At 39.0% G+C, this 24684-nt stretch overlaps 2 protein-coding genes across 2 annotated transcripts; both read left to right on the top strand.

The window, feature by feature from the left end:
* Positions 1 to 7339: 7339 nt before the first annotated feature.
* Positions 7340 to 9204, top strand: LOC129283562 (uncharacterized). Its single transcript, XM_054919326.2, has one exon. The coding sequence runs from the start codon at positions 7625 to 7627 to the stop codon at positions 9116 to 9118; it is 1494 nt and encodes a 497-aa protein (XP_054775301.2). The 5' UTR covers positions 7340 to 7624; the 3' UTR covers positions 9119 to 9204.
* Positions 9205 to 12092: 2888 nt separating this feature from the next.
* Positions 12093 to 14979, top strand: LOC135157300 (uncharacterized). Its single transcript, XM_064112429.1, has 2 exons — positions 12093 to 14143; positions 14181 to 14979. The coding sequence occupies exon 1, from the start codon at positions 12187 to 12189 to the stop codon at positions 12820 to 12822; it is 636 nt and encodes a 211-aa protein (XP_063968499.1). The 5' UTR covers positions 12093 to 12186; the 3' UTR covers positions 12823 to 14143; positions 14181 to 14979.
* The last annotated feature ends 9705 nt before the right edge of the window (positions 14980 to 24684 follow it).

Consider the following 24684-nt stretch of genomic DNA (forward strand, 5'->3'; position numbering starts at 1 on the left):
GCGATGCATGCCCGAATTTGCTGCTCCACAGCTCAGAATTCTTGCGGGGGGGGGGGGGGAGTAATCAGTGAGCAGTACAATAATGGGTGGCCAATAGTAACGGGTTTTGACAGCATATAGTTATTTTTCCATTATGTTTTTTTTCATTGGGTATTTTGTTCGTTTACAAAAAGGGGTTTCCTTTCTCAATGTAACTCTGTGTTTTATCATTTGCGAAAAAAAATTCTTTATCGATTCTCTATGTTCGGATATGGAAACAATAAAATAAACTAGAAACTCGAAACATTGGTGTTGATTTTCATTATGGGTGGGGGATGACTGATGATGAATCAGGAGACGCGGAACAGTTTTCAAAGGGGGGGCGGGGGCAGAGCCATAAGGGGGGTGGGCTGACCATGCCAAAAATCACAATCATATGGTAATTTTTACGTTTTTGTACATTTACGTTTTTGTACACTGTCGATGGAGCAGTTGTGGACGGAGCATTTGTCACTACATGTGGAGCAATTGTCGGCGGAGCATTTGTCCCTACATGCGGAGCAAATTGTCGGTGGAGCAACTATCAGCGGAGCATTTGTCGATGGAGCAATTGTCGCCGGAGCATGTGTCGTTCGGGTAGCATTTGTCGCTAAATGTGGAGCAGTTGTCGGAGCAACTGTCGGCGGAGCAAATGTCGGCGGAGCAACTGTCGGCGGAGCAACTGTCGGCGGAGCAATTGTCAGCGGAGCAACAATCGGCGGAGCAAAAATCGGCGAAGCAAATGTCAGCAGAGCAAATGTCGGCGGAGCAAATGTCGGCGGAGCAAATGTCGAGGAGCAAATGTCTCATTTTGGGGAGCATTTGTCACCGGAGCAATCGTCGCCGGAGCATGTGTCGGGTTACCCCGTCATTAGGTGGTCTGTCTCGGACAGATCACCTCTTAATTTCGTCAGAAGTTTCTTTTTATTTTTATTATTTATTTTTATAGCCAATGCTTTTTTCTCTGAATTGGCTTCATCAATTTTATTGAATTTCATGTCATCTGTAAAGTCTATCTTAGAGATGCCGTAATAAGCTTTCCAAGGTCACCTGATCATGATGACGTCATCTAGGAGCTATTTTGTAAAATTCTTTATTTGAGCATATCTACATAACGGATCATCAATAATCAATCACATTTACGGCATATAGACTTTATGTTAAGGGTCAACTATCCATGTCATCAAAGGTCATGACGCGCGCGTCAAAATTGAAAAATGCTCAAAATCGCCTGATTAATTTTGGATACGTTTTAGGTCGTTTTAAGGCCAACGACTGGCTTGCTACTGATGGAGGGGAGATGTGACGTCACAGCTATTGTTAGCTTGAGAGTCGCAGACCGGTCAGAGACAAATCGCAAGGAAAATTGTATGGATTTGACATGTTGACTCCTTCCAACTGGATCGCAAGCTCAATCTATGCGGCCATAGTCTGATGTGCAAACCCTTCACTTGAGTTAAGGGTCTGAATGTGCAGCCTACTCATGCCTTGTGTATTGAAGGCCCTCTCGCTCAGACAGCAAGTTTTGTATGTGCTAGTCTTTGCGTGGAGACACACTATCTGTCTCTGAATCTACGATATCATAATCACCGTTTTCATCATCATTATATTTGTCATCAATCATTATCATCATCATCCTCATCAGCATCGTAATTTTTGTCATCAATCATTATTTTTCTTTCCTTCTATCTATCTATCTATCTATCTATATATATATATATATTTATCTATCTATTTGTCTAATGTCTATCTGTTTCAATATGTCTATCTATCTATCAATATATAATATATCTGTCTATCTATCTTATATCTATCCTTCTAATCATATCTCTCTATCTATGTTATAGATATATCTATCTGTATATCTATCTACCTACATGATATATCTATCTATCTGTCTATCTATCTATTTATCTCTCTGTCTTATATATATCTCTCTGTTAAAATATGTCTATATTTCTATCTATCCATCCATCTATCTGTCTGTCTCTCTCTATATATCTATCTTTCTCTCTGTCTGCCTGTCTATCTATCTAAATATTTTCTATCTATCTGTGTTCTATCAATCTATCCACCTATCATTTATATATCCACCAATCCATCTTTCTATCTGTCCATCTACCTATTTATATATTTGTCTGTCTATCTGTGTATGTACCTGTGTATCTATCTGTCTCTGAATATATGTGTATATCAAATATGATATCATAATCACCGTTTTCATCATCATCATATTTGTCATCATCATTATCATCGTAATTTTTGTCATCAATCATTATCTTTCTTTCTATCTATCTATATATATATTTATCTATCTATCTATCTATCTATCAATATATAATATATATCTGTCTATCTATCTTCTATTAATCTATCCACCTATCATCTATCTCTCCATCCATCTATCTATTTATCTATATTTCTTTTATGTATCTATTTAAATATGTATGTCTATATCTTTCAATCTAATACCCCGTCTTAACAGACACTTTTCTTACTGCCATACCCTGATAAAAGCTGGGCGAAAGAAACCCCCCTTCCTTTAAAGACGCTCACACTGGGAGAAAAGCCGGACTGTATCGGGAAGGATTTTTTCAAAATTTCGGCCTGCTCAGACAGAGTGGAAGCGAGGTAGAAAAACAACTCTACCCCGCTAACGCCCGGACACATGTTCTGTTAAGACGCGATCGGGGTGCAGTCTGTCTGAAAAGCTCTCCCATCTCCCATTCATTTCTCATTTTCTCTCCCCTCTTCATTTCCCTTCTCTTTTTCTTTCCCTCTCTTAAGCATGTTTCTTCTTCTCTCTCTATCCTCTTCCTTTTCTATCCTCTCTCATTTCTCTTTATCATTTTACCCCTCTTTTCTCTCCTTTTGTCCTTTCCCTTCTCTCCCATTTTTTTTTGGTATCTTTTCTTTGTTATTTCATATTTCCCTTTCCCTTCATTCCTTTTCCCCTCATTTCCTCTTCCCTTCCTTATCGTTTTTCTCCCCTTTCCCCCACCTTTACTTTTTTCTCTTTTCTTCCATTCCTTTTCACTCCCCTTTTATATTCCCTTCCTCCTTTTCTTTCCCTCTCTTTTTTCTCTCTCCCCCTTTATTTTCTCTCCCTCTCCTTTGCCATTTCTTCTGTCTCTCCCTTTCTCTTCTTCTTTTCTCTCCCTCTCTTTTATCTTCATTTCTTTCCTTTCCCCCTTTCATGTCTTTATTCTCATTTTCGCTTTTTCCTTTCTTTTCTTTACCATCTTCCATTCCTTCATTTTCTTTCTTTTTCTCTATCGCCCTTTCCTTTCCCCTCTCCCCTTCCTTTTTTTTCACTTTTTTTCTTTTTTCCTCTTTCCTTTTCCCCTTTCCTCTTCTTTCATTTACTTTTCCCCTTTTCTTTCCTTTAGTTCTCCTTCTGTCTGTCTCTTTTTTTTTGGAGGGGGGGGGGGCATTTATTACTATGGAAACTTTACCAGGGTAGGATTTTAAGTGAGTGTCTGTTAAGACGGAGCAAGGAAGCTACCACCTGTGGTTTTATCGCCTCATTTAGAAATTCCATCCCCCTTTTTCTACCCGCCCTCTACCAAGGGCACTTTCTATTAAAACGGGGCTTTATATCTACTCATTTGTTAAAAACTCTGTTTATATATTTACCTACGACAGACCACCTAATTCGTCCGCATGACGAATCAAAATCTAGTTAGGCTGATATGTATACCCCATTCTTAAACAAACATTAAATTGCCATTAATGGAACTAGAAAAGATGCGAGGTTAGGCTAGACTCGGCTATGGCTTGCCTATGTATATAGGCTAGGGCATTAACTTTATCTCAAATGTTGACCTGTCTAATGACTGCAGCTGAATAATGCAAAGGCTAACTTAGAATTGGTTAAAGGTAGAAGGCAGCAGATCTCGTTGCAGCAAACAACTAGACTTACTACTTCTATGAAAGTCTTTTAAATCAAGGCTAATCGGGGACTGGGAAGGGGGGGACATGATGCTTCCCCTCTTTGATCTCAGCCGCCGTTCGCGTCCAAATTTTGCACGCACATTCTTTATCACATAAACTACAAGCGAGTAAAAAAAAAATCTGAAAATAATCATTTTTTTATTCATTATGAATGAAATATGCAAATTTATTCGTGAAAAACATTATTTGCATATTTGACACCCAATTTCACTTCAAATTTTCTCTTTTTGTCCAGATGTCAAAAGCCAATTTTTTTCGTTATGTATTTCTTTGTTTTTATAATTTCTATCTTTATTTCCTTGTTTATTCATCTTTTGTTTTTTATTGTTTATTACAGACCATTTAACAACTGAATTAAACCCTAAATTAATCAAATAGACCAATTAAACAAAAAAGGACCACCCTTTTACGAATTTCATCTCCCACAGGCCTAGACTTTGTACACAAATTACAAATGTGAGCCATTTTGGGCATAACATTGTCTCGTAAAAAGTCATGTGGCGTCGCGATGCTATACCCGTATGTCGCAAATTTGGTCTCAAAAAGTTGCGCGAGACTTCAAAAAAAAAAATTGCCGGGCTATCTTTTTTTAGTTTGGGAAATATCGCACGAAGCGTTGAGGGGGGCATCATGCCCCCCTGTCCTGTTAGGGTTAAACCAATGAGATAAAGTTAATGCCCTCGCCTAGGCTGCTAGGCAAGCAATACAGCCTAGCCTAGCCTAGCATAACATTTTGTCTATGGTCATTTTTGGCAATTTGATGGGATCTATAGATCTAAGCCTAGGGCCTAAAGGCGCGGACCGGCAATTTGAGGGTGCTGATTCATTAATTCATGGCATGCAACACGCGAACGACAATTTTGTCCACGCGCATGCGTACTCTTATTCCGAAGATGAAAGTGATGAATAGTCAATATTGGGGTCCGGAACTCATGGAGGAAAAATAATTTCGCAGCCCGCCCGATGACATGAAGAGAAAAATTTCTCCGTGGATTATTTCGTTCCCTCGAAATGTTATTTTGTTCCTACGAAATATTACTTCGTTCCTACGAAATATTACTTCGTTCTCTTGAATATTATTTCATTCCCACAAAATGATTATTTCGTTCCCTCGAAATATTATTTCGTTCCCACGAAATCTTCATTTCGAAGGAACAAAATATTATCTCGTCTCTCTCCTCCCAATATCGGCGCATAGCGCGTCTCATGTCACGTGATAAAAAGGACAAAGGCAAAAATGGCGGAGGTAATAATGGCAGAGGTACGTATAATACTGTAAATGTGTACGTTATAATACTACCATCATAGTAGTATATAATGTACACTTTTATACGCATACATTGCACGACCGCGATGTGATAATTACACACCACTAGAAAGAGGTTTTTAGACATCATTTTCTTTTCCGACCACTGAAAATTTGTTTGCTTGCTTCGCTCGCTCGCATATTAGTATTCCCTATCTAGAAGCGATTTTGAAGACATTGTTGCTGTTTACAACTGTTGTTGACATTTTTGTCGTCCACTTAAATTCTATTTAAAGGGCGACATCTAAAGGATGATTAACTTTAGCTTAGCAACCCCCATTGTTCTTATTCCAGACAGTGAAATTCTGAGTTTGAGTCTGCTTGTAACAGTACTCGTACAACTAATTAATTAATTGTCTATGTCGTTTAAATCAAATAGACTCTCCTTAGACATTACCAAAACAAATTTGATGTACTTTTAACACATCAATTCTAAGCATATATTTTCGCGGTTCCATTAATGTTAGCACACGAGTTGCCAGAGGTATTGGGATATTATTTGAACTGAAATATCGCTATTTATGCAGTTAATTTTTTTCATTTTGTCACAGATATCATATTGTAATATATTGTGGGATAAAAGCAATTAAACAAAAATACACACAATTCTGCGCCTCCTAAACAAAGCACTCCGCAGTGGTTCTCACTCGCAATATTTAGCACATACTGATCCTATTTTTTCGGAACCTTAAACATTAAAAATGTATTACATTCATTTTTTTTCGAAACTCACTTTTATGCACAAATTTTCAACAAAATCTATACCTACACCCTTTCAAGATATTTTTGTTTACAATAGCGGCATTCATTCATATCCTACACGTCACTCATAGATCAAACATTCACTTAACAAATCCGAAAATAATATTAGCGCACAAAACGATCAGACATCATGGCCCAGATATTTCGAACGATTTGCCGAACGATATTCGATTCACTGCAATTATCTTTTCTTCCAAATCTTCATTTAAAAAGTATCTTTTATCCAAATATTCAGGTTTCACTTGCACTTTTACCCACTTGCACACACACGCACATTATTTTTTCTTCATTCCTCTTCTTTCTCCTTGACTGATGATTTGTGAAGTTAGATTTTCTCAGACCCAAGCAATATGATTGGTTTCCATGTAGCCCTTTCCCTTTTGGCTGCAATTACTCAAAACATTTATTTTGCTGATATAGTTTGGCGCTGCATTTTTCATAACTCTATCCTATGTTTACGTATGCCTAAATTTTGTTATTTCTCCTTTGTCATAAATTTGTCACATTGCAATGTGCTTTAATGTCATAATACAATAATGTTTATTACAATAAATGCAGAAAAAAATTGTGGGGTAATTTAGAAAAATTAACATAAAAATCACAATGGAATTCTATCTCAATGATATTGTCCAACTTTATCAATTCAAATTACACTGCGAAAACGAGTGCGCCAAAAGTCATTTTGGGCAATTTCAGATTTTTATTTTTTGTTATGCCCAGCTGAAAGACAACACTTTGAAGAATACTTCAGCAAAATATTTCATTTCGAAATTTGCATAAAGGTTGTTAATTTCCAACCTCAAATCGTAAAATGTGACATTTTGCGAAATGTCGCGTATATGACAACCTAGTTAAAAAACAGACAATTTCCCAGGAGGTTTTTCATGTAGGAATCTGAAATGGCTCCAACATAATCCTGATATATTCTTTTTTGTGTGTGAAAGGGTTCAAAGTAGATAAAAGACACCTTTCAGGAGGTCTACAGTATGATTATTCCTCGAAATAGGCTGAAAATCCATGTTTTTTGCATTTACATTACAAACGTTTGGATTTCCGTGGATTTCCGTCTAATTTCTATCATCATCATGTGAGAGCCGATTTTACTTGACACAACACCCCCAAAACCTGTTCAAAAACGGTAATTTTATACCGCGCAGTCATCGTAGCGCACCGTATGGGTGTACATTGTCGTTCGCTTTTGCACGGCGAGGACGATTCCCCTTCCATTCCATGAAAATGACATGAATTCCGGGCAAAAGGTAATGATCATTTTCAGTGATCAGTAAATTTTTGAGAGAAACAAGTGTTAGGTTCATAGAGGAATATAATGTGAAAAGTCCAAATCGATACAGATTGTGTATGTGATCACTAACCGGATATCATGTGATCTAATCACAGCGGGAAACATGTGCGTTGTGGAATATACTAGTAACGTGTGCACGTAATAAAGCCATTGCAGTCTGAAATTCCTTCGAGGCAACAAATTTTTTAGGAGGTTGCAACGTTTTTGTTTTCCCCAACGACGAAATAGCGATATTTGTCTTCTATTTTAGTCATTCCATAATCGCACAGAATCGGAAAACAATGGGGAAGAGGAGAAAGGCCACCACTGAACCGGCTCAGACGCGTTCTCGGGCAAAACGAGGTAGAAGTCGAGGCACCCGCCAGACAAAAACGACAGCTGCCTCACACGCAACTCGGACGGTAGCTCCACCGGGAAGCGGTAGGCCTACGAGTACGACGGGGAATGAGCCCGGACAAGCCCCCGCAGCCACTGCAGCAGGAGCAGCGCCAGAACTCATTGACGTTGAGCAGGGTCGTTCATCCGGCCGTTCACCCAGCCGTTCAGCTAAGAGGCCAGCAGCTTCACAAGGGCCTGTGCTGCAATTACCATCCACCCAGGGTCAGACTCAGAGTTGTCCCAGGCCCAGCACTAGTAATAATACCGCAGGTGAGCCTTCTCGACCTGAATACGTGTCAGTACAAATACAAGATAATACAGATTCGTTCTGCGTACCTGGCCATACTAATAATAACATTACAGGTCACGAATCGCACAATATTAGAGAACGAAGTCAGTCTGGGATGGTACGAGAGACCCCATTCACATCATCCTTCCCCGCAATTGTACCTCCTAGTGTTCAGATAAGAACCGACCTAACTCAAAATTCACACTGTGTCCATGATAATGAGGCCACAGGGCCAAATAACCAAACCATAATCAATACAGAACGTAGACCTAACACAGATAACATGAATAGAGGCTATCTCCACCCTCACCATTCCCCGTTAAACCCTGTAGGTGACACACTGGGTGTATCTATTCCCCAAAGCATAAAAGAAAAGATTTGGAAGGGGGAGTATGTGGATCTAAATCTGTTAGTTAACGCCCAAGATGTAGCCTCTAACACACTGCGCGAAGCAGCAGAACAGAGAACTAATCTGGCGATAGCCGAGGAGGAAGGAAAATGGGTGTTAAAGCCCTACAATGCCCCCTCCAAAAACAAAATCATGTCCATTGAAATTTGGACAAATGCCTTCCTAATATACATGAGCGTCTATCTGGCAGCAAATCCACGACACACTCATGAAATTCTGAAGTACTGTCACCTCATTCGTTCTGCTGCTTCACGCTACTACGGATATGGTTGGAGGGACTACGATATAGAATTTCGGCACCGATTTCATGCCACAGGGGGTTCCTGGGCGGAGATAAACGGGGAGTTGTGGCTCCTCCACGTAGTAGGGGGTGGATCTCCACGTTCGGCAAGGGGCCCTGCCCCCTTTCATCAACAGTGGGTAAACAAAGAGGGCAAACGCCCAGGCGTGCCGGCTGCAAATCTCGGACCGGCTAGGAAAAAGGGCCCTCAATACGCACAGTCACAGGCAACCACTTTTCGCAAATATGGGGTGTGCCACGAACTCAACTTCAGATCTGGTTCGTGCAAACGTAAGGACTGTAGATATGCCCACAAATGTGTACAGTGCCACGCAAGCGGGCATGGGAAAGTTCATTGCCCACTCAAACAAACCAACGCAATCAACACCACACAAATTAATAGACCTAACACACAATAAGGGGCCAAACAAAGGAGACATACACAAAATCGATATCAAGGAAGTGATGTCCTTGGCCCATGTTCCAATCAAGCTTCAGAATCTAAAGATGCTTTTAAAGGATTACCCTGATAAACAGGCAGCTGCATTTCTTAACAAAGGTTTCAGTGAAGGATTCAATTTGAATTATACAGGCCCCCGCATGCCGGTGGATCTCCCTAACTTGATATCTGTTGAAAACAACCTTGAAATAGCTCGTGACAAAATTCTTAAAGAAGTTACACTGGGGCGTTATATGGGCCCATTTGAATCAAGGCCCCTGGTTAATTTGAGGTCCAGTCCCATAGGGTTAGTGCCAAAAAAATCCCCAGGGGAATTCCGGCTAATCAATCACCTCTCTTTTCCTCCGGGCTATTCTATTAATGATTTTGTTGCAGATGAGTGTTGTAAAGTGGAATACACAAGCTTTGACAAAGCTGCCGATATGATTGCGCAAACAGGGAGAGGGGCAGAATTAGCAAAGGAAGATGTTAAATCTGCATTTCGCTTATTACCCATAAACCCCAAGGATTTTGAATTGCTGGGGGTGAAATTTGAAGGGAAATATTACATTGACAAATGTCTGCCCATGGGGATTAGAAATGCACCTGCTTACTTTGAAAAATTCTCTACATTCATTGAATATTGTATAAGGGTACGAAGTGGCTCAGATAAGGTAATACACTACATGGATGATTTTCTGTGTATTGGACCTGCGCAATCAAGGGGCGTATCATGTCATAATGTGGTACAAGCACTGAAGTCAGTGTGCGAAGAGATAGGTGTCCCTTTAGCACAGGAGAAATCAGAAGGTCCAGCAACACGGCTAACGTTCCTGGGGTTAGAGCTTGATTCCAACCTCATGCAAATAAGGGTTCCCCCTGACAAACTGACTAAAGCCAGAAACAAAATCAAGAAAGTTCTGTCATTAAAGACAACAACAGTGAAAGAAATTCAATCACTAGCTGGCCTCCTAAATTTCATCTGTAGGGCAATTCGCCCAGGTAGAGCATTCTTGCGTCGCTTAATAGATTTAGTGCAAGGCCAAACAAACGGTAAGCAACAGGTCACATTATCAGACGGAGCACAACTGGATTTGCAGTCATGGCTCCTATTTCTAGAGTGCTTCAATGGCGTATCGGTTATCCCCGAGGAAAGCTGGGTACAAAGTGAAGAAATTGACCTCTTCACAGATGCAAGTGGAGAGATAGGATACGGGGGTTATCTGAAAGGCAAATGGTTCAATGGGAAATGGTCCTCTAGGGATATTGTACGTAATAATTCTATAGCATGGAAGGAAATGGTGCCTATCACAATTGCGGTGTTGGTATGGGGAGAGGAATTGAAAAATAGAAGGATTGTTCTGAATACTGACAACATGTCGATCAAGTTTGTGATTAACAAGCAGACGTCACATGACCCCAAGATAATGAAACTGGTGAGAACATTTGTTGTAGCATGCTTGAAGAATAATATTTCATTCAGAGCGGTCCATGTTTCTACACATGATAATGGCATAGCCGATTCCCTCTCTCGCTTCCAGATGGAACGATTTCACAAACTAGCACCTGGGGCAGACAAAAAGGCCACAGCAATACCAGTGGGGATGTTGCCGACTTAGAGAAAGAAACTCGAAGATTGTTAGGACAAGCATTAGCACCAGGGTCCCTCAGAGCATACCAGACGGCTGTAAACTCCTTCCAAGTGTTCCGCATAAATCACAACCTGAGCCCATCATGGCCGGCATCACTTACCCAGGTTATGGCATTCATAGCTCACCTTTCCATTAGCGGGAAATCTACCTCAACTATTTCATTACATGTAGTAGCAATAGCTTATTTACACAACATGTATGGGTGGCCAGACCCCACTAAACATTTCTTAATTAAGAAAATGCAAGAAGGGAAAAAACGAGACAGAACTAATAAAGATGCTAGGAGGCCTATCACCTGGGACTTACTAGGCAAACTCATACCCAACTTAAACCGGGTATGCTTCTCGAGGTATGAGTCAATAATGTTTCAAGCGGCATTTTTGTTGGCTTTCTTTGGCTTCTTGAGGGTTGGAGAATTCACGGTTCAGAGTCAGAGTGATGATGGGAGGAAGATATTGGCTATAGATGATATCCAATGGGGTCAGGAAGAAAATTCACGATTCATGTTGGTACAGATTAGATTTTCAAAGACAGACCAATACGGGAGGGGTACCACGCTTAAAATCAAAGAAAATAAGACAGAGGGCACATGCCCTGTCGAGGCTATGGAGACGTACCTAGGGGTACGGCCTAAAGGGAGAGGGCCACTTTTCTGCCATATGAATCGCTCCCCCCTTTCCAGGTATCAGTTCAATGCAGTATTGAAGAAGGCACTGTTTGTGTCAGGGGTCGGGGCTAACCAATATGGAACACACTCCTTTCGCATTGGGGCAGCCACAATGGCAGCGCTAAAGGGTATACCTCCCGAGCAAATTATGACCATGGGTAGATGGCGTAGTGATGCCTATCTACGTTACATAAGGTGACCTATTGCGACATTGTAACTACCACAGCTTACTATGTGGGAAGGTTATGTAAGCTATGGGCAAACAATTATGGATGGTTCCTGTGGTTACTACTCAGGAAGCATACTTATAATTCGCTATACTTGGTCGCAGTTTCATCCACGTATTATTACATTTATTCATAACTACAATAATAATAAAGGTAGAATCCAGTAATTTGTCTAAACATGTACATGTAAGCAGAAGTAACACAATAATAATAAAGATATATCTAGTCGGCTAATAACAATGTAGACAATTGGATACTGCATAGGGTGCATATTTGTAATTACCCTTTGCGTGTGAACGGATATCCAAGTTCACGATGACAATAATGAGTAATAATTTAATATTCATAATAGTGCCTTTCAAACTTTCTCAAAGCTCTTTACATCATACATCCTAACCTACTTATCAACTTAACGACAATCAGCTGTCGAAGTACAATAACAGAGATAATAGCCAATCAGCTATAAATGTAATATGACAAGAAAGATGTCAGTGCACTGGGCATGTGTACATGTGTAGAACATGTTACTTCCGGGAACTCTCATTTTTTTATTGCAGAGGGGACTGGAAACTGGATCTGGATTGTAGGGGATAGCCTGGTCAGAAGAGCAAAAGAACGAGCTTCACAACGCAACTATCAGCAGTTTGGAGAGCGAGGTATCGTGGTCCGTTGGCATGGGCAAGGCGGCGCCACGCTCCAGGATCTCCCCAGGATGGTTTCTTACCGGCTGAGATGCGGCACTCCTCCTGCATTAGCTATTGTCCACTTGGGATCAAATGACATCGGACAGTATGATGTCTGCCGGTGCAGAATGGCAATTGACACAGCCATCCAAGATCTACGCGCGAGAATGCCGCACACCCATATCGCCTGGTCTGGTATTTTACCGCGGCTCTTCTACTATGGTCGCAAGCAAGGCTCTAATTCACAGGAGGCCTTGGATGGAGTTCGTAAGTCTCTTAACAAATACGCTAGGAGGAAACTAGCCAGGATGTCGGATACCACCATCATCAAACATGAATTTGACCCCACAATCCACAGCCTCTTCAATAGAGATGGAGTGCACCTCTCTGATTCGGGTTCAGACATTCTCATTGACAGTTTCAGAACTGCAGCAAGAGAAGCAGGATTTGTTTAGATATGGAGAGGAGACGAGCTTGAGAAACATTTTGAGAACTCGAGGCTTCTGGCAAGGTTTTTTCTTTTGTAATGTATCTTAGTGTTATTACGTTTATTGTTTCTAGTCGTTTATGTACATACTTCATTTTACGGGCTTTGTGAAGGGCACCGTCAACAGTACTACCTTGCTATTATCAATAATGATATGCACGTGTCTGGATTGAGGATGAAGGAACGTCCTTTTATAGGCATTTTGCATCCATTCATGTGAGGTTAAGTTTTAATGCGGCTCCATGCCAATATATTAGGTAACTTTATTTGCAAGCATGACAAGTTCATGTATGCTCCAGAATCATGTGACTTACGACGGAGCAAAAAAAAAAAAAAAAAAAAAAAAAAAAAAAAAATTAATTGGGTGGAAGGTTTTTGTTCAGAAACAATTTGTTTGAAACCTGACAGATCACCAATATTGATATCAAAGTATATGCTCCAAAGATGTTGTTTACCAAGATTTAGGGAAACACCCGTGGGAACTACTATCCTGCGGGTGGGTCACGTGATCAACAGTCCCAGGGAGGAGTTACTACCCTTCCTGGCGATCACGTGACCATATCTTTCAGTAAGTTTAATAGGATGCCACAGATGTAGTTTTTCGTTATGTCTTACGACATTGTTCAGACTGTTTTGAGGTTTATCACCTCTTATGTTATTTAGGCATATTGCCTCTGTGTTTTGATGCCTCGTACGGAATTAAACGGCGAGCAATGGCATATAATTTGTCCACGTGTTTTCTTCTCAAAAGGTAATGATCATTTTCAGTGATCAGTAAATTTTTGAGAGAAACAAGTGTTAGGTTCATAGAGGAATATAATGTGAAAAGTCCAAATCGATACAGATTGTGTATGTGATCACTAACCGGATATCATGTGATCTAATCACAGCGGGAAACATGTGCGTTGTGGAATATACTAGTAACGTGTGCACGTAATAAAGCCATTGCAGTCTGAAATTCCTTCGAGGCAACAAATTTTTCCCCTCCACTCCCACCCAGGTACATTGGTAATATATTATCGGGATGGGAGGACCCGGCGTCAACACAGAATTTAGTCACGGGATCGTTAAGGGGGTTGCATATTTCTGAGGCAATGCAGTGTAGCGGTGACTTTAGCACATATGTTACCATACAAGCTGATATTTTAGTCAATGCGTAGACCTGAATTACTGTTGAGAATTACCGTGTGTAGGAAATTTTGTGTATTACGATTTATGATATTCTTATTAAACATCTCATGGTTGGGAGGTTGGGCAGAGTTACGACAGTAGATCAGCATGGTTGGTAGGTTGGAAAAACATTGATTTTTGCATTAAGGCTGGGAGGTTGGGCAGAATTTAGACAGTCAGTCATCATGGTTGGGAGGTTGGGAGAGATATTGAATTATTTTATGGTTTTATGTTTTAGATTAAGAACAGGATATCTGGAGGTAACTTTTTTGGCCTGCATAAGGTTGGAAGGTTGGGCAGGACACTTACGAGTTTATCATGAAGGCAGATATACAACATTGTTGAATAGATGGCCATAGGATAGAGGTATACTTTTATATGTCATACATATTATATTCTCAGGTTTAAATAAGTCCACTGTCCAGATAGTCATATTAAAGTGACTAGGCCTACAATATGGCTGGGAGGTTGGGTAGGACTTACGGACAGGCAGCATAGAGCATTATGTGGCTAATTATGACTTTTATATGTAAATGGTACGGAGGAGCATGTCAGGATACATTGCTTTAGAAGTGTAGAAGGTTTTTGTTCAGAAACAATTTGTTTGAAACCTGACAGATCACCAATATTGATATCAAAGTATATGCTCCAAAGATGTTGTTTACCAAGATTTAGGGAAACACCCGTGGGAACTACTATCCTGCGGGTGGGTCACGTGATCAACAGTCCCAGGGAGGAGTTACTACCCTTCCTGGCGATCACGTGACCATATCTTTCAGTAAGTTTAATAGGATGCCACAGATGTAGTTTTTCGTTATGTCTTACGACATTGTTCAGACTGTTTTGAGGTTTATCACCTCTTATGTTATTTAGGCATATTGCCTCTGTGTTTTGATGCCTCGTACGGAATTAAACGGCGAGCAATGGCATATAATTTGTCCACGTGTTTTCTTCTCAAAATGTAAACAAAATAAAGGTTGCTAACGCAAATAAGGGCTATACTCACAACTCTTCCAGAGTTAAAACTTACTTGTAGAATAATTTCAGCCAAAAACCCTCCTCATAGTGATACATTCTTGGTGCTAAATACACTGCATTTTACACAAGTAAACACAGCTTCATAAAGCACGGTTAATATTTTTCAGATTTTATTTTTTCTTTTTATAAATCTAATTAATGATAATTTTGATGCTATAAAATTATTTTCAGGATCTCATACACACTTTTTAGGCATGTGAGAAGCCTAAACCAACATTCACTCTGGTCAATCTTAAAGTAGCACATAACACAAAATTTAAATACTACACATTGTCTAGCGTAATTTGTCTTCACAGATATGTTTTAAGTAGCCAATCAAAATTTGGTATCAAGGTGACGTCAAATCGGCTTTAGATTATGTTCAGTCGATTCTACGCCCAAAATTACCCATAGTCAACATGTTAAAGTAAAAATCTAACACGGAATATAATTTTGGCGCACTTTCAACTCATTCTGGCCCACTGTGCGCCGGTGCTAATTTAACACGAGCCTGGAATTTATATTCGTCAACACCAGAGAGGAGTGGAAACAGCACCAGGTAAGAATCAAACCGATACTGATTTATCACTAATTGGTGTTGCTTAAATGTCAAATTGGTGTTACGCCAAACCGGTGTTGTCACAACACCTCTCTGGTATGGACCGATATAGATACCAGGCCGGTGTTTAAATTAAAAACGTCGTTTTTGCAGTGTAGACCTACCAGGGTTGTTTGATTTAAATCATGTCGATTTAAATCATGATTTAAATCGCGATTTAAATCACTTGATTTTTTTTTCAAAAAAATCACTGATTTAAATAAACTTTTATGAAAAAAATTAGTTTTCTCTATTTTCTCTTCTTAACAGATACTTTCAATGTAATCATTTTCATTTCTGTTCCACATGCTTTAGAGATAGTTCTAGGAAATATTCCTAGCTAAAATCCCCCATGTGATAATTCTCGGAAATATTCCCAGCTAGAATTCCCAAGGGCAGTATAGGAACCCTAACAGGCACTGGCGTACCTAGGATTTTCCAGGATTTTCGTCAGGGGGGGGGGGGGCAAAAAGGTCTTTCAAGCTCGTCAGGGGGGGCAGGGATACATGCATGGGTGGTGGCTCGTCAGGGGGGCAGACTGCCCCTCTGCCCCACCCCCCCCCCCGTAGGTACGCTAGTGCTAACAGGCCTTTAATAATGTCAATTTTGTTGGAAATTCTCAAGTTCTTTGAGTACTTCATGCATTGGAGTAACACTTCGGATGTTTTGAACTGACTGATCTAAAAATTTCAAGAGTTTAAATGTATACATAATACATAACATTACTTGGGCTTCCATAAAATGTCCCTCTCTATAATGCAAAAAAAAAATAAAATAAAAAATTACCTGTATATAAGTGGATTATTGTGTCAAATAGTAACAATACACAATATTCAAAAGACTACTTGACCACTATTATTGGTGTAAAACAGTTTAAATATAGTTTAAAACTTGTTAAGTGTGACCATTATTTTTCGTTGGAAAAAAATCAAAAAAATCTGATTTAAATCATAAAAATCCGATTTAAATTTTAAAAATCCGATTTTTTTTTATTTTTTTCAAAAAATCAAAAAAATCAACAACCCTGAGACCTACAATTAAAAACGCACCTCTTTCAGAATATTCAATTAAGTTGGGTTCGATCTATATTTAAAATTCTGTGACAATATTTCCCGTTTTTCTCCACGCATAGAGACCCTTCGGTTCTATTCAAGAATTGTACTATTATTATTATTATTCATATTTACCTATTTTGAATTTGACAATAGAGCACTGTTTGTAAAGGCAGTTTGCTAGTTATAGGGGTAATGCAACTGACCGGTGTTTTCATATCCACAGTGGATAACTTTAATTGCTTACCAAAAGTAAGTGGTTTTTTGGCAGCTAATAGGTTCTGATGAGGAACAACTACCAAAAGTAATCACTTGTTTTTGTTCCATTTTGTCCTGTTTAATGTGACTGACCGATTTTCAGGATGTCCTTGTGTCATTTATTTATTTATTTTATTTCATATTTGAATATTCGTACGGATTATCCTCACCAGCATACAAGCAATCAAAATACAAACGCAAACGAAACATAAAAATCATAGCATAACGTACGTAATGTAACTGAATAGCAAAAACAAAACAAAAATGTAAAAACGAAAAAGTACGGCATACGGATGGCGAATATGCGACATACGGTGACCTTAAGAAAAAACGGTCTTCCTCAGGGCTCTGTTTAACTGTCATGTAATGAAATAACTCTCATTATCAGAAACCACATGAAAATGGATAAATGTAACACACAGTACACAGTGGAAGCAATTTAATCAGGCAATAAAAATAAAAATTTGACGATTGCTTTGTGAAAAGTATCGAATCTTTTAAACCTTAAAACTCTTTTATCTTACGACTTCGGGATGATATTTTTAACATTATGCTTCTTTGATTTTTTTTTTATTATCATGCCAGGGCTGATTTGAAATGATTTTGTTTATCTTTAGTCATACATTTACGAAAATTACGAAAATATTTGCGTGTTTCGGAGTAACGAATCTTTGGAATGACAGGTGTATACCCTCCTATGGTCACATATCAATTCGTATAAATGCCGAAAATCATTTAAACATTACTAAGGTAAATGAATGGGTGTGTACTAAAAATTAATACAAGGCCTTACCTATGCATCCAATGGGTGTCTTTATAAATCCAGAAAAGCAGTTACACAGGAAAGACCCATCGGTGTTTTGACAGGTTTCATAGAGACCACAAGAATGATTTGCGCACTCGTTAATATCTAGGCAAAGAAAAAAGGATATGCATTGGTTACAAACATGCTAAATGCTTTGATATATACCATTTTGCTTTATAAATGTATTAATTAATTTGATGAGTTTTATTCTGGGGTTTTCATTTTTTTCCAGCAATCTGTTTATAATCCTTCTCCTGCAAACTGTAAATGTTTAATTTATCTCGTAGTAGATCATGATTGCTTGGAATGAATTTTTATTGTAATTTTTGTGTGTGGTTCATGCCAAAAATCAATTACTAATCCATTATGTTTGTTATTTAATGAAAATATGCATTATACAGTGCGTCCCACAAAAAACGAAACCGAGATTTATCGATGATTTATCATAACTTAATCAAAAATACAATAGACAAATGACCTACCATTGTAAAGCTTAGAATCTCCTCTTTCATCTGAAATTACTTAGATTATTTCTCATTCACGCATGAGTGAGCAAAAACAATTTGAAGAGGGGATACCAAAAAGTCATTTGACGGGCTGTATCTGGGTTTCAAAAAAGAAAACCACATTTTTAAAAAGTTCAATATCTGTTCTTTAATTTGATACCTCAATTACAGAAAATGGTCGAGAAATAACAAAGTTCTGGTTATTTGAAATAAGGCTTGAATTTCAATAATTTCATAAAATGAAGAGGTTTTACAGGCTAGCGTTCAAACTCACTCGACGCTCCGTTTTGTTGACGATCAGCCATGCATTAAGTCTTTTGTTAACCATGCGATAGCTTTTAATATGTAGTCCAGTAGATATGTGAAAAAGATGCTCGAATCTGGCAGAAAGTGTGAAAATTGGCATACAGGGGTATTTTTGGGCGCTGATTTCAAAAATTGCCGGCCCCAAGCGATTTGACCATCGGGTCGGCCGCCATTTTGAAATCCAAGATGGCCGCCATGAAAAATCATCAAATGTCATTTTCTTGAGTTTTACATGGCATGTGACACTGAAATTTGGCATATAGGGGTATTTTGAGGCACTGATTTCAAATATTGCCAGCCCCCAGCAATTTGACCATTTGGTCGGCGGCAAAATGGCCGCCATATTTAAATCCAAGATGGCCGCCATGATATATTATTGCAATCATTTTCTCGAGTTTTATATGAACTGCGGTATTGAAATTTGGCATATATGCTTAATTTGGGGTGCTGATTTCAAATATTGCCGCCCCCAAGTGATTTGACCATCGGGTCGGCCGCCATTTTTTAATCCAAGATGGCCGCCATGAGAAATCATTAATGTCATTTTCTTGAGTTTTACATGACGTGTGACACTGAAATTTGGTATGTTGGGGTATTTTTAGGCACTGATTTCAAATATTGTCTGCCCCCAGCAATTTGACCACTTGGTCAGCGGCTAAATGGCCGCCATTTTGAAATCCAAGATGGCCGCCATGAAAAATCATTAAATGTAATTTTCTTGAGTTTTACATGATATGTGACACTGAAATTTGGCATATAGGCTTAATTCGGCGTGCTGATTTCAAATATTGCCGGCCCCCAGCAATTGACCTCCAGGTCAGCGGCAAAACGGTCGCCATCTTAAAATCCAAGATGGCCGCCATGAAATATCGTTGCAATAATTTTCTATAATTTTGTATGATCTATGGTATTGAAATTTAGCATATACAGTGTAGGTGTAGTTTAGGGCACTTATTTCAATAGTCTTACCACCAGGTCAGCTGCCATCTTGAAATCTAAGATGGCCGCCATGAAAATCACTAAAAATCATTTTCTTGAATTTTACATGTGCTCTGAACTTTGGCAAATAGAGTACCTATTTCGGGGTGCTGATTTCAAATATTGCCAGCCACAAGTGATCTGACCATCAGTTCAGCGGCAAGATATGGCTGCCATGAAAAACCATATCAAAATAATTTTCATGGATTTTACATTATATATGACACCAAAATTTGGCATACAGAAGTACGTGGCACTGATTTTTGCCGGCCACCAGGAATATAACCATCGGGTTTCGGCAAAATGACCGCCATGAATTAAAAGTAATGATAATTTTCTTGAGTTTTATATGAACTCTGGCCCTGAAAGTTGACATATAGGCATATATTTAGGCACTGATTATTGTCAGACCCCTGTTTGGTTGCCATTTTGAAATACAAGATGGCCGCCATGAAAGATAATTTGCTCAAGTCTTACGTATGGCCTGTAACACTTTGAATGTGGAGAAAAACTTGATCTTTGCATCCTTGATCAATGAAAAAAACATAATAAATAGATGCTATTTTGAATTCCAATATGGTTACCAAGTTTGAATGATGTACACCATTATAATGGTGAGTAAAACCCATTGTATTGGCACTGAAAACAAATCCAACACAACCACATCTTTGTCCGTTGCAAGGATTATAATACTTTGGCACCCTTAATTGCTGATATAGATGTTACGTAAATATGAAGCACCATAAATACACAAACCAGCTAGCTTCTTCTGCAGTTACACATTTGAGGTGGCTTTGGTTGAACAATAACCATCCGGAACAATCATTTTCTGTTGAGAGGCTGTAAATGATTTCTTTGAGTTTCATATGATCTGCAGTATTGCACTTTGACATATCGACGAAGTGCGGGGTGCTTATTTCAAATATTGCTGGCCCTCAGCGATCTGATCCCCTGAGTCAGAAGCAAAATGTCAGCCATCTTGAAATCCAAGATGGCTGCCATGAAAAAAGATAATTGAAAAAAAATCACTTTATCTAGTATCACGTAACGTATTATTTTAAAATTTGGCATCTAGGGTAAGTTTAATCTAGGGATATCGAAATTGCCCCCAGTAATCTGTCCAATAGATATGCTGCAAAATGGCCACCTTCTTGAAATCTAGAGTGGATCGACTGTCATGAAAATTCATTAAAATCATTTTCTTGGTTTTAAATAATTTGAGGCACTGCATTTTGGACATACAGGCAGGTTTTTGGCCTGCTGGTTTCAGAATATTGCTCCATTAATTGCGATATTTTATTACAAATCGACAAGAAGAAAACTGCTCCAGACTTGAAGTACTGATGGTTATATAGTGGTATAAAGATGATGATGATGATGAAATTAATATTAATGATGGATGATAATAATACATATTTTATTGTTCAAAATAGAATTCAGTAACAGAAATGCTCCGAAAATGTATTTCGCCCATACCCTGTAGATCATGAGCCCGGCAGCAACTTAGCAGCGCCACATCGGACGTTGCTCTATCCATTAAAAAGGGAAGTTCACCCCGGAGAAAAGTTTGTTGTAAAAACACAAGAAAATATGATATGAAAAGGATATTGGTAAATCCATCAAAGATATTAGAATTTTAAGTTTTTGATTTGTGACGTCATATACTGTACGAGCAGCTGCCCCATTATGTTGTGTGATTTAAAATGGCAGATAAAGTGTGTTATGTGTTATAATTATGTTAATTATCTATCCATATTTGAAATTAACATACAATACAAGTTTTTGCTTCATAGTACCAATTTACAGTGTCACAGGTAATGTAGAATTCAGGAAAACATTTTTGAAAGATATTTCGTAGGAGCCATCTTACATGTAGATTTCAAAGTGGCGGTCATTTTCAGCTGACCCGGTGGATCAATCACTGGGGCAGCAATATTCTAAAACCAGCAGGCCAAAACCTGCCTGTATGTCTAAAATGCAGTGCCTCAAATTATTCAAAACTCAAGAAAATGATTTTAATGAATTTTCAAGATGGTGGCCATTTTGCAGCATATCTATTGGACAGATTACTTGGGGGAAATGTCAATACCCCAAGATGCCAAATTTCAAAATAATACCTTCGTTATAATTATGATACTTGATTTTTTTTAATGATTTTTTCATGGCAGCCATCTTGGATTTCAAGATGGCTGCCATTTTGCAGCTGAGGTATCACGGGCCTAAAACATTTCCCATAGACTTGTGTGTTAAAGAGGCGCTCTAAAAAAAATAAGGATGAAATTCGAGAATTGAATGTTTACTACCTGTCCAGTGGATAGGATACATGTCTGACATTCCATATCTGACCAGAAAAGGGTACCTCGACCAGCTCATTTTAAAAATAAATCCGCATTTATGAAGACTCCACCTGACAGGGTCATATTCATCACTTGAGACAGTAAAATGGCAATACCTCTTCCGCCAGTATAAAAATAGTTCCAAAGTGGTGATATATCTTCCCAATTTGAAAAAAAGAAGTTCAGTAAAGTTACCCTCCCTAGAATCAGTGTTAGATTATCAATCATATTCATTCATTTTTGTCAATCAGCAATATCAAAATTAAAAATTGAGAATTAAATGGGTTGGCTCGAATGAATATCTTTGGCCCGTATAACCCTGACTCAGGGGATCAGATCGCTGAGGGCCAGCAATATTTGAAATAAGCTCCCCACACTACTTCTATATGTCAAAGTGCAATATCGCAGATCATATAAAACTCAACGAAATAATTGCAATATTTCTATGGCAGCCAGCTTCGAATTCAAGATGACGGCCATTTTTCCGCCGACCAATTGTCAGATTGCTTGGAGCCAGCAATTTTTTTAATGAACTCACCCAGATACCGATATACTACAAATTTCAGTGGCACATATTATGTAAAATTCAAGAAAATGAGTTCAATGATTTTTCATGGCGGCCATCTTGGATTTCAAATGGCAGCTGGCCCGATGGTCAAATCGCTTGAGGCCGGCAATATTTGAAATCAGCGCCCAAAATTAAGCATATATGCCAAATTCAATACCGCAGTTCATATAAAACTCAAGAAAATGATTGCATTATTATATCATGGCGGCCATCTTGAATTTCAAGATGGCGGCCATTTTGCCGCCAACCAAATGGTCAAATTGCTGGGGGCTGGCAATATTTGAAATCAGTGCCTAAAAATACCCCATCATACCAAATTTCAGTGTCACATGTCATGTAAAACTCAAGAAAATGACATTAATGATTTCTCATGGCGGCCATCTTGGATTTCAAAATGGCGGCCGACCCGATGGTCAAATTACTTGGGACCGGCATTATTTGAAATCATCACGCCGAATTAAGCCTATACGCCAAATTTCAGTGTCACATATCATGTAAAACTCAAGAAAATGACATTTAATGATTTTTGATGGCGGCCATCTTGGATTTAAAAATGGCGGCCATTTAGCCGCCGACCAAGTGGTCAAATTGCTGGGGGCAGGCAATATTTGAAATCAGTGCCTAAAAATACCCCAACATACCAAATTTCAGTGTCACACGTCATGTAAAACTCAAGAAAATGACATTAATGATTTCTCATGGCGGCCATCTTGGATTTAAAAATGGTGGCCGACCCGATGGTCAAATCACTTGGGGCCGGCAATATATGAAATCAGCACCCCAAATTAAGCCTATATGCCAAATTTCAATACCGCAGTTCATATAAAACTCGAGAAAATGATTGTAATGATATATCATGGCGGCCATCTTGGATTTCAAGATGGCGGCCATTTTGCCGCCGACCAAACGGTCAAATTGCTGGGGGCCGGCAATATTTGAAATCAGTGCCTCATAATACCCCTATATGCCAAATTTCAGTGTCACATGTCATGTAAAACTCAGGAAAATGACATTTAATGATTTTTCATGGCGGCCATCTTGGATTTCAAAATGGTGGCCGACCCGATGGTCAAATCGCTTGGGGCCGGCAATATATGAAATCAGCACCCCAAATTTAGCCTATATGCCAAATTTCAATACCGCAGTTCATGTAAAACTCAAGAAAATGACATTTAATGATTTTTGATGGCGGCCATCTTGGATTTAAAAATGGCGGCCATTTAGCCGCCGACCAAGTGGTCAAATTGCTGGGGGCCGGCAATATTTGAAATCAGTGCCTCATAATACCCCTGTATACCAAATTTCACACTTTCTGCCAGATCCGAGCATCTTGGCCATTTTTTGTCACATAACCGCTCCACTAATGTGGGAAACCGGTGAAAACATGTTTATTTAAAGTTGAATTAAGAAGACGATTCCAAATATTGAGATATTTACATTAATAGCAACCTTACAACCCCCCAAACACTAATAGGTGATTGGAACCCCCATTTTCTTTTTTCAAAATAGTGAATTTGAACGATTTATCCCTACCCATTTTCCCTGAGTTCGCTCCTGCAATGCCTAACGAGACGGGTGTTCTTTGAGTGTGACGTCACCGGGGGGGTATTCGGTCCCGGTGTAGTAAGAGAATAATGACGGCGATATGGCCATTCTAAAGGTTCACTCAAGCGTGACGCGCGCACAAAAGAATATGACGTAATACATTAGCATAACAATGAAGGGTTGAATAGGGGAAATTAGCATAACAATGGAAGAGTTGAATAGGGATAATTAGCATAACAATGGATGAATAGTCGGGAAAGATGGCCATTGAATAGGGGGTCGATTAGCATAACAATGGAAGAGTAGTCTGGAAGGATGGCCATTGAATAGGGATCATTAGCATAACAATAGCGAGTGCGGAAAGATCGGATGGCCATTGAATAGGGGACATTTAAATAACAATACCGAGTGCGGAAAGATCGGATGGCCATTGAATAGGGGATATTTAAATAACAATAGCGAGTGCGGAAAGATCGGATGGCCATTGAATAGGGGATATTTAAATAACAATAGCGAGTGCGGAAAGATCGGATGGCCATTGAATAGGGGATATTTAAATAACAATACCGAGTGCGGAAAGATCGGATGGCCATTGAATAGGGGATTATTTAAATAACAATGAGCGCAGTGACGTAGTAATGTTACGTATCTGTTGGAAGGGACGCGCAGTTCCTTTGGCAACGAATCAACA

Source organism: Lytechinus pictus, chromosome 17, assembly GCF_037042905.1.
Source record: "Lytechinus pictus isolate F3 Inbred chromosome 17, Lp3.0, whole genome shotgun sequence".
Classification (NCBI taxonomy): Eukaryota; Metazoa; Echinodermata; class Echinoidea; order Temnopleuroida; family Toxopneustidae; genus Lytechinus; species Lytechinus pictus.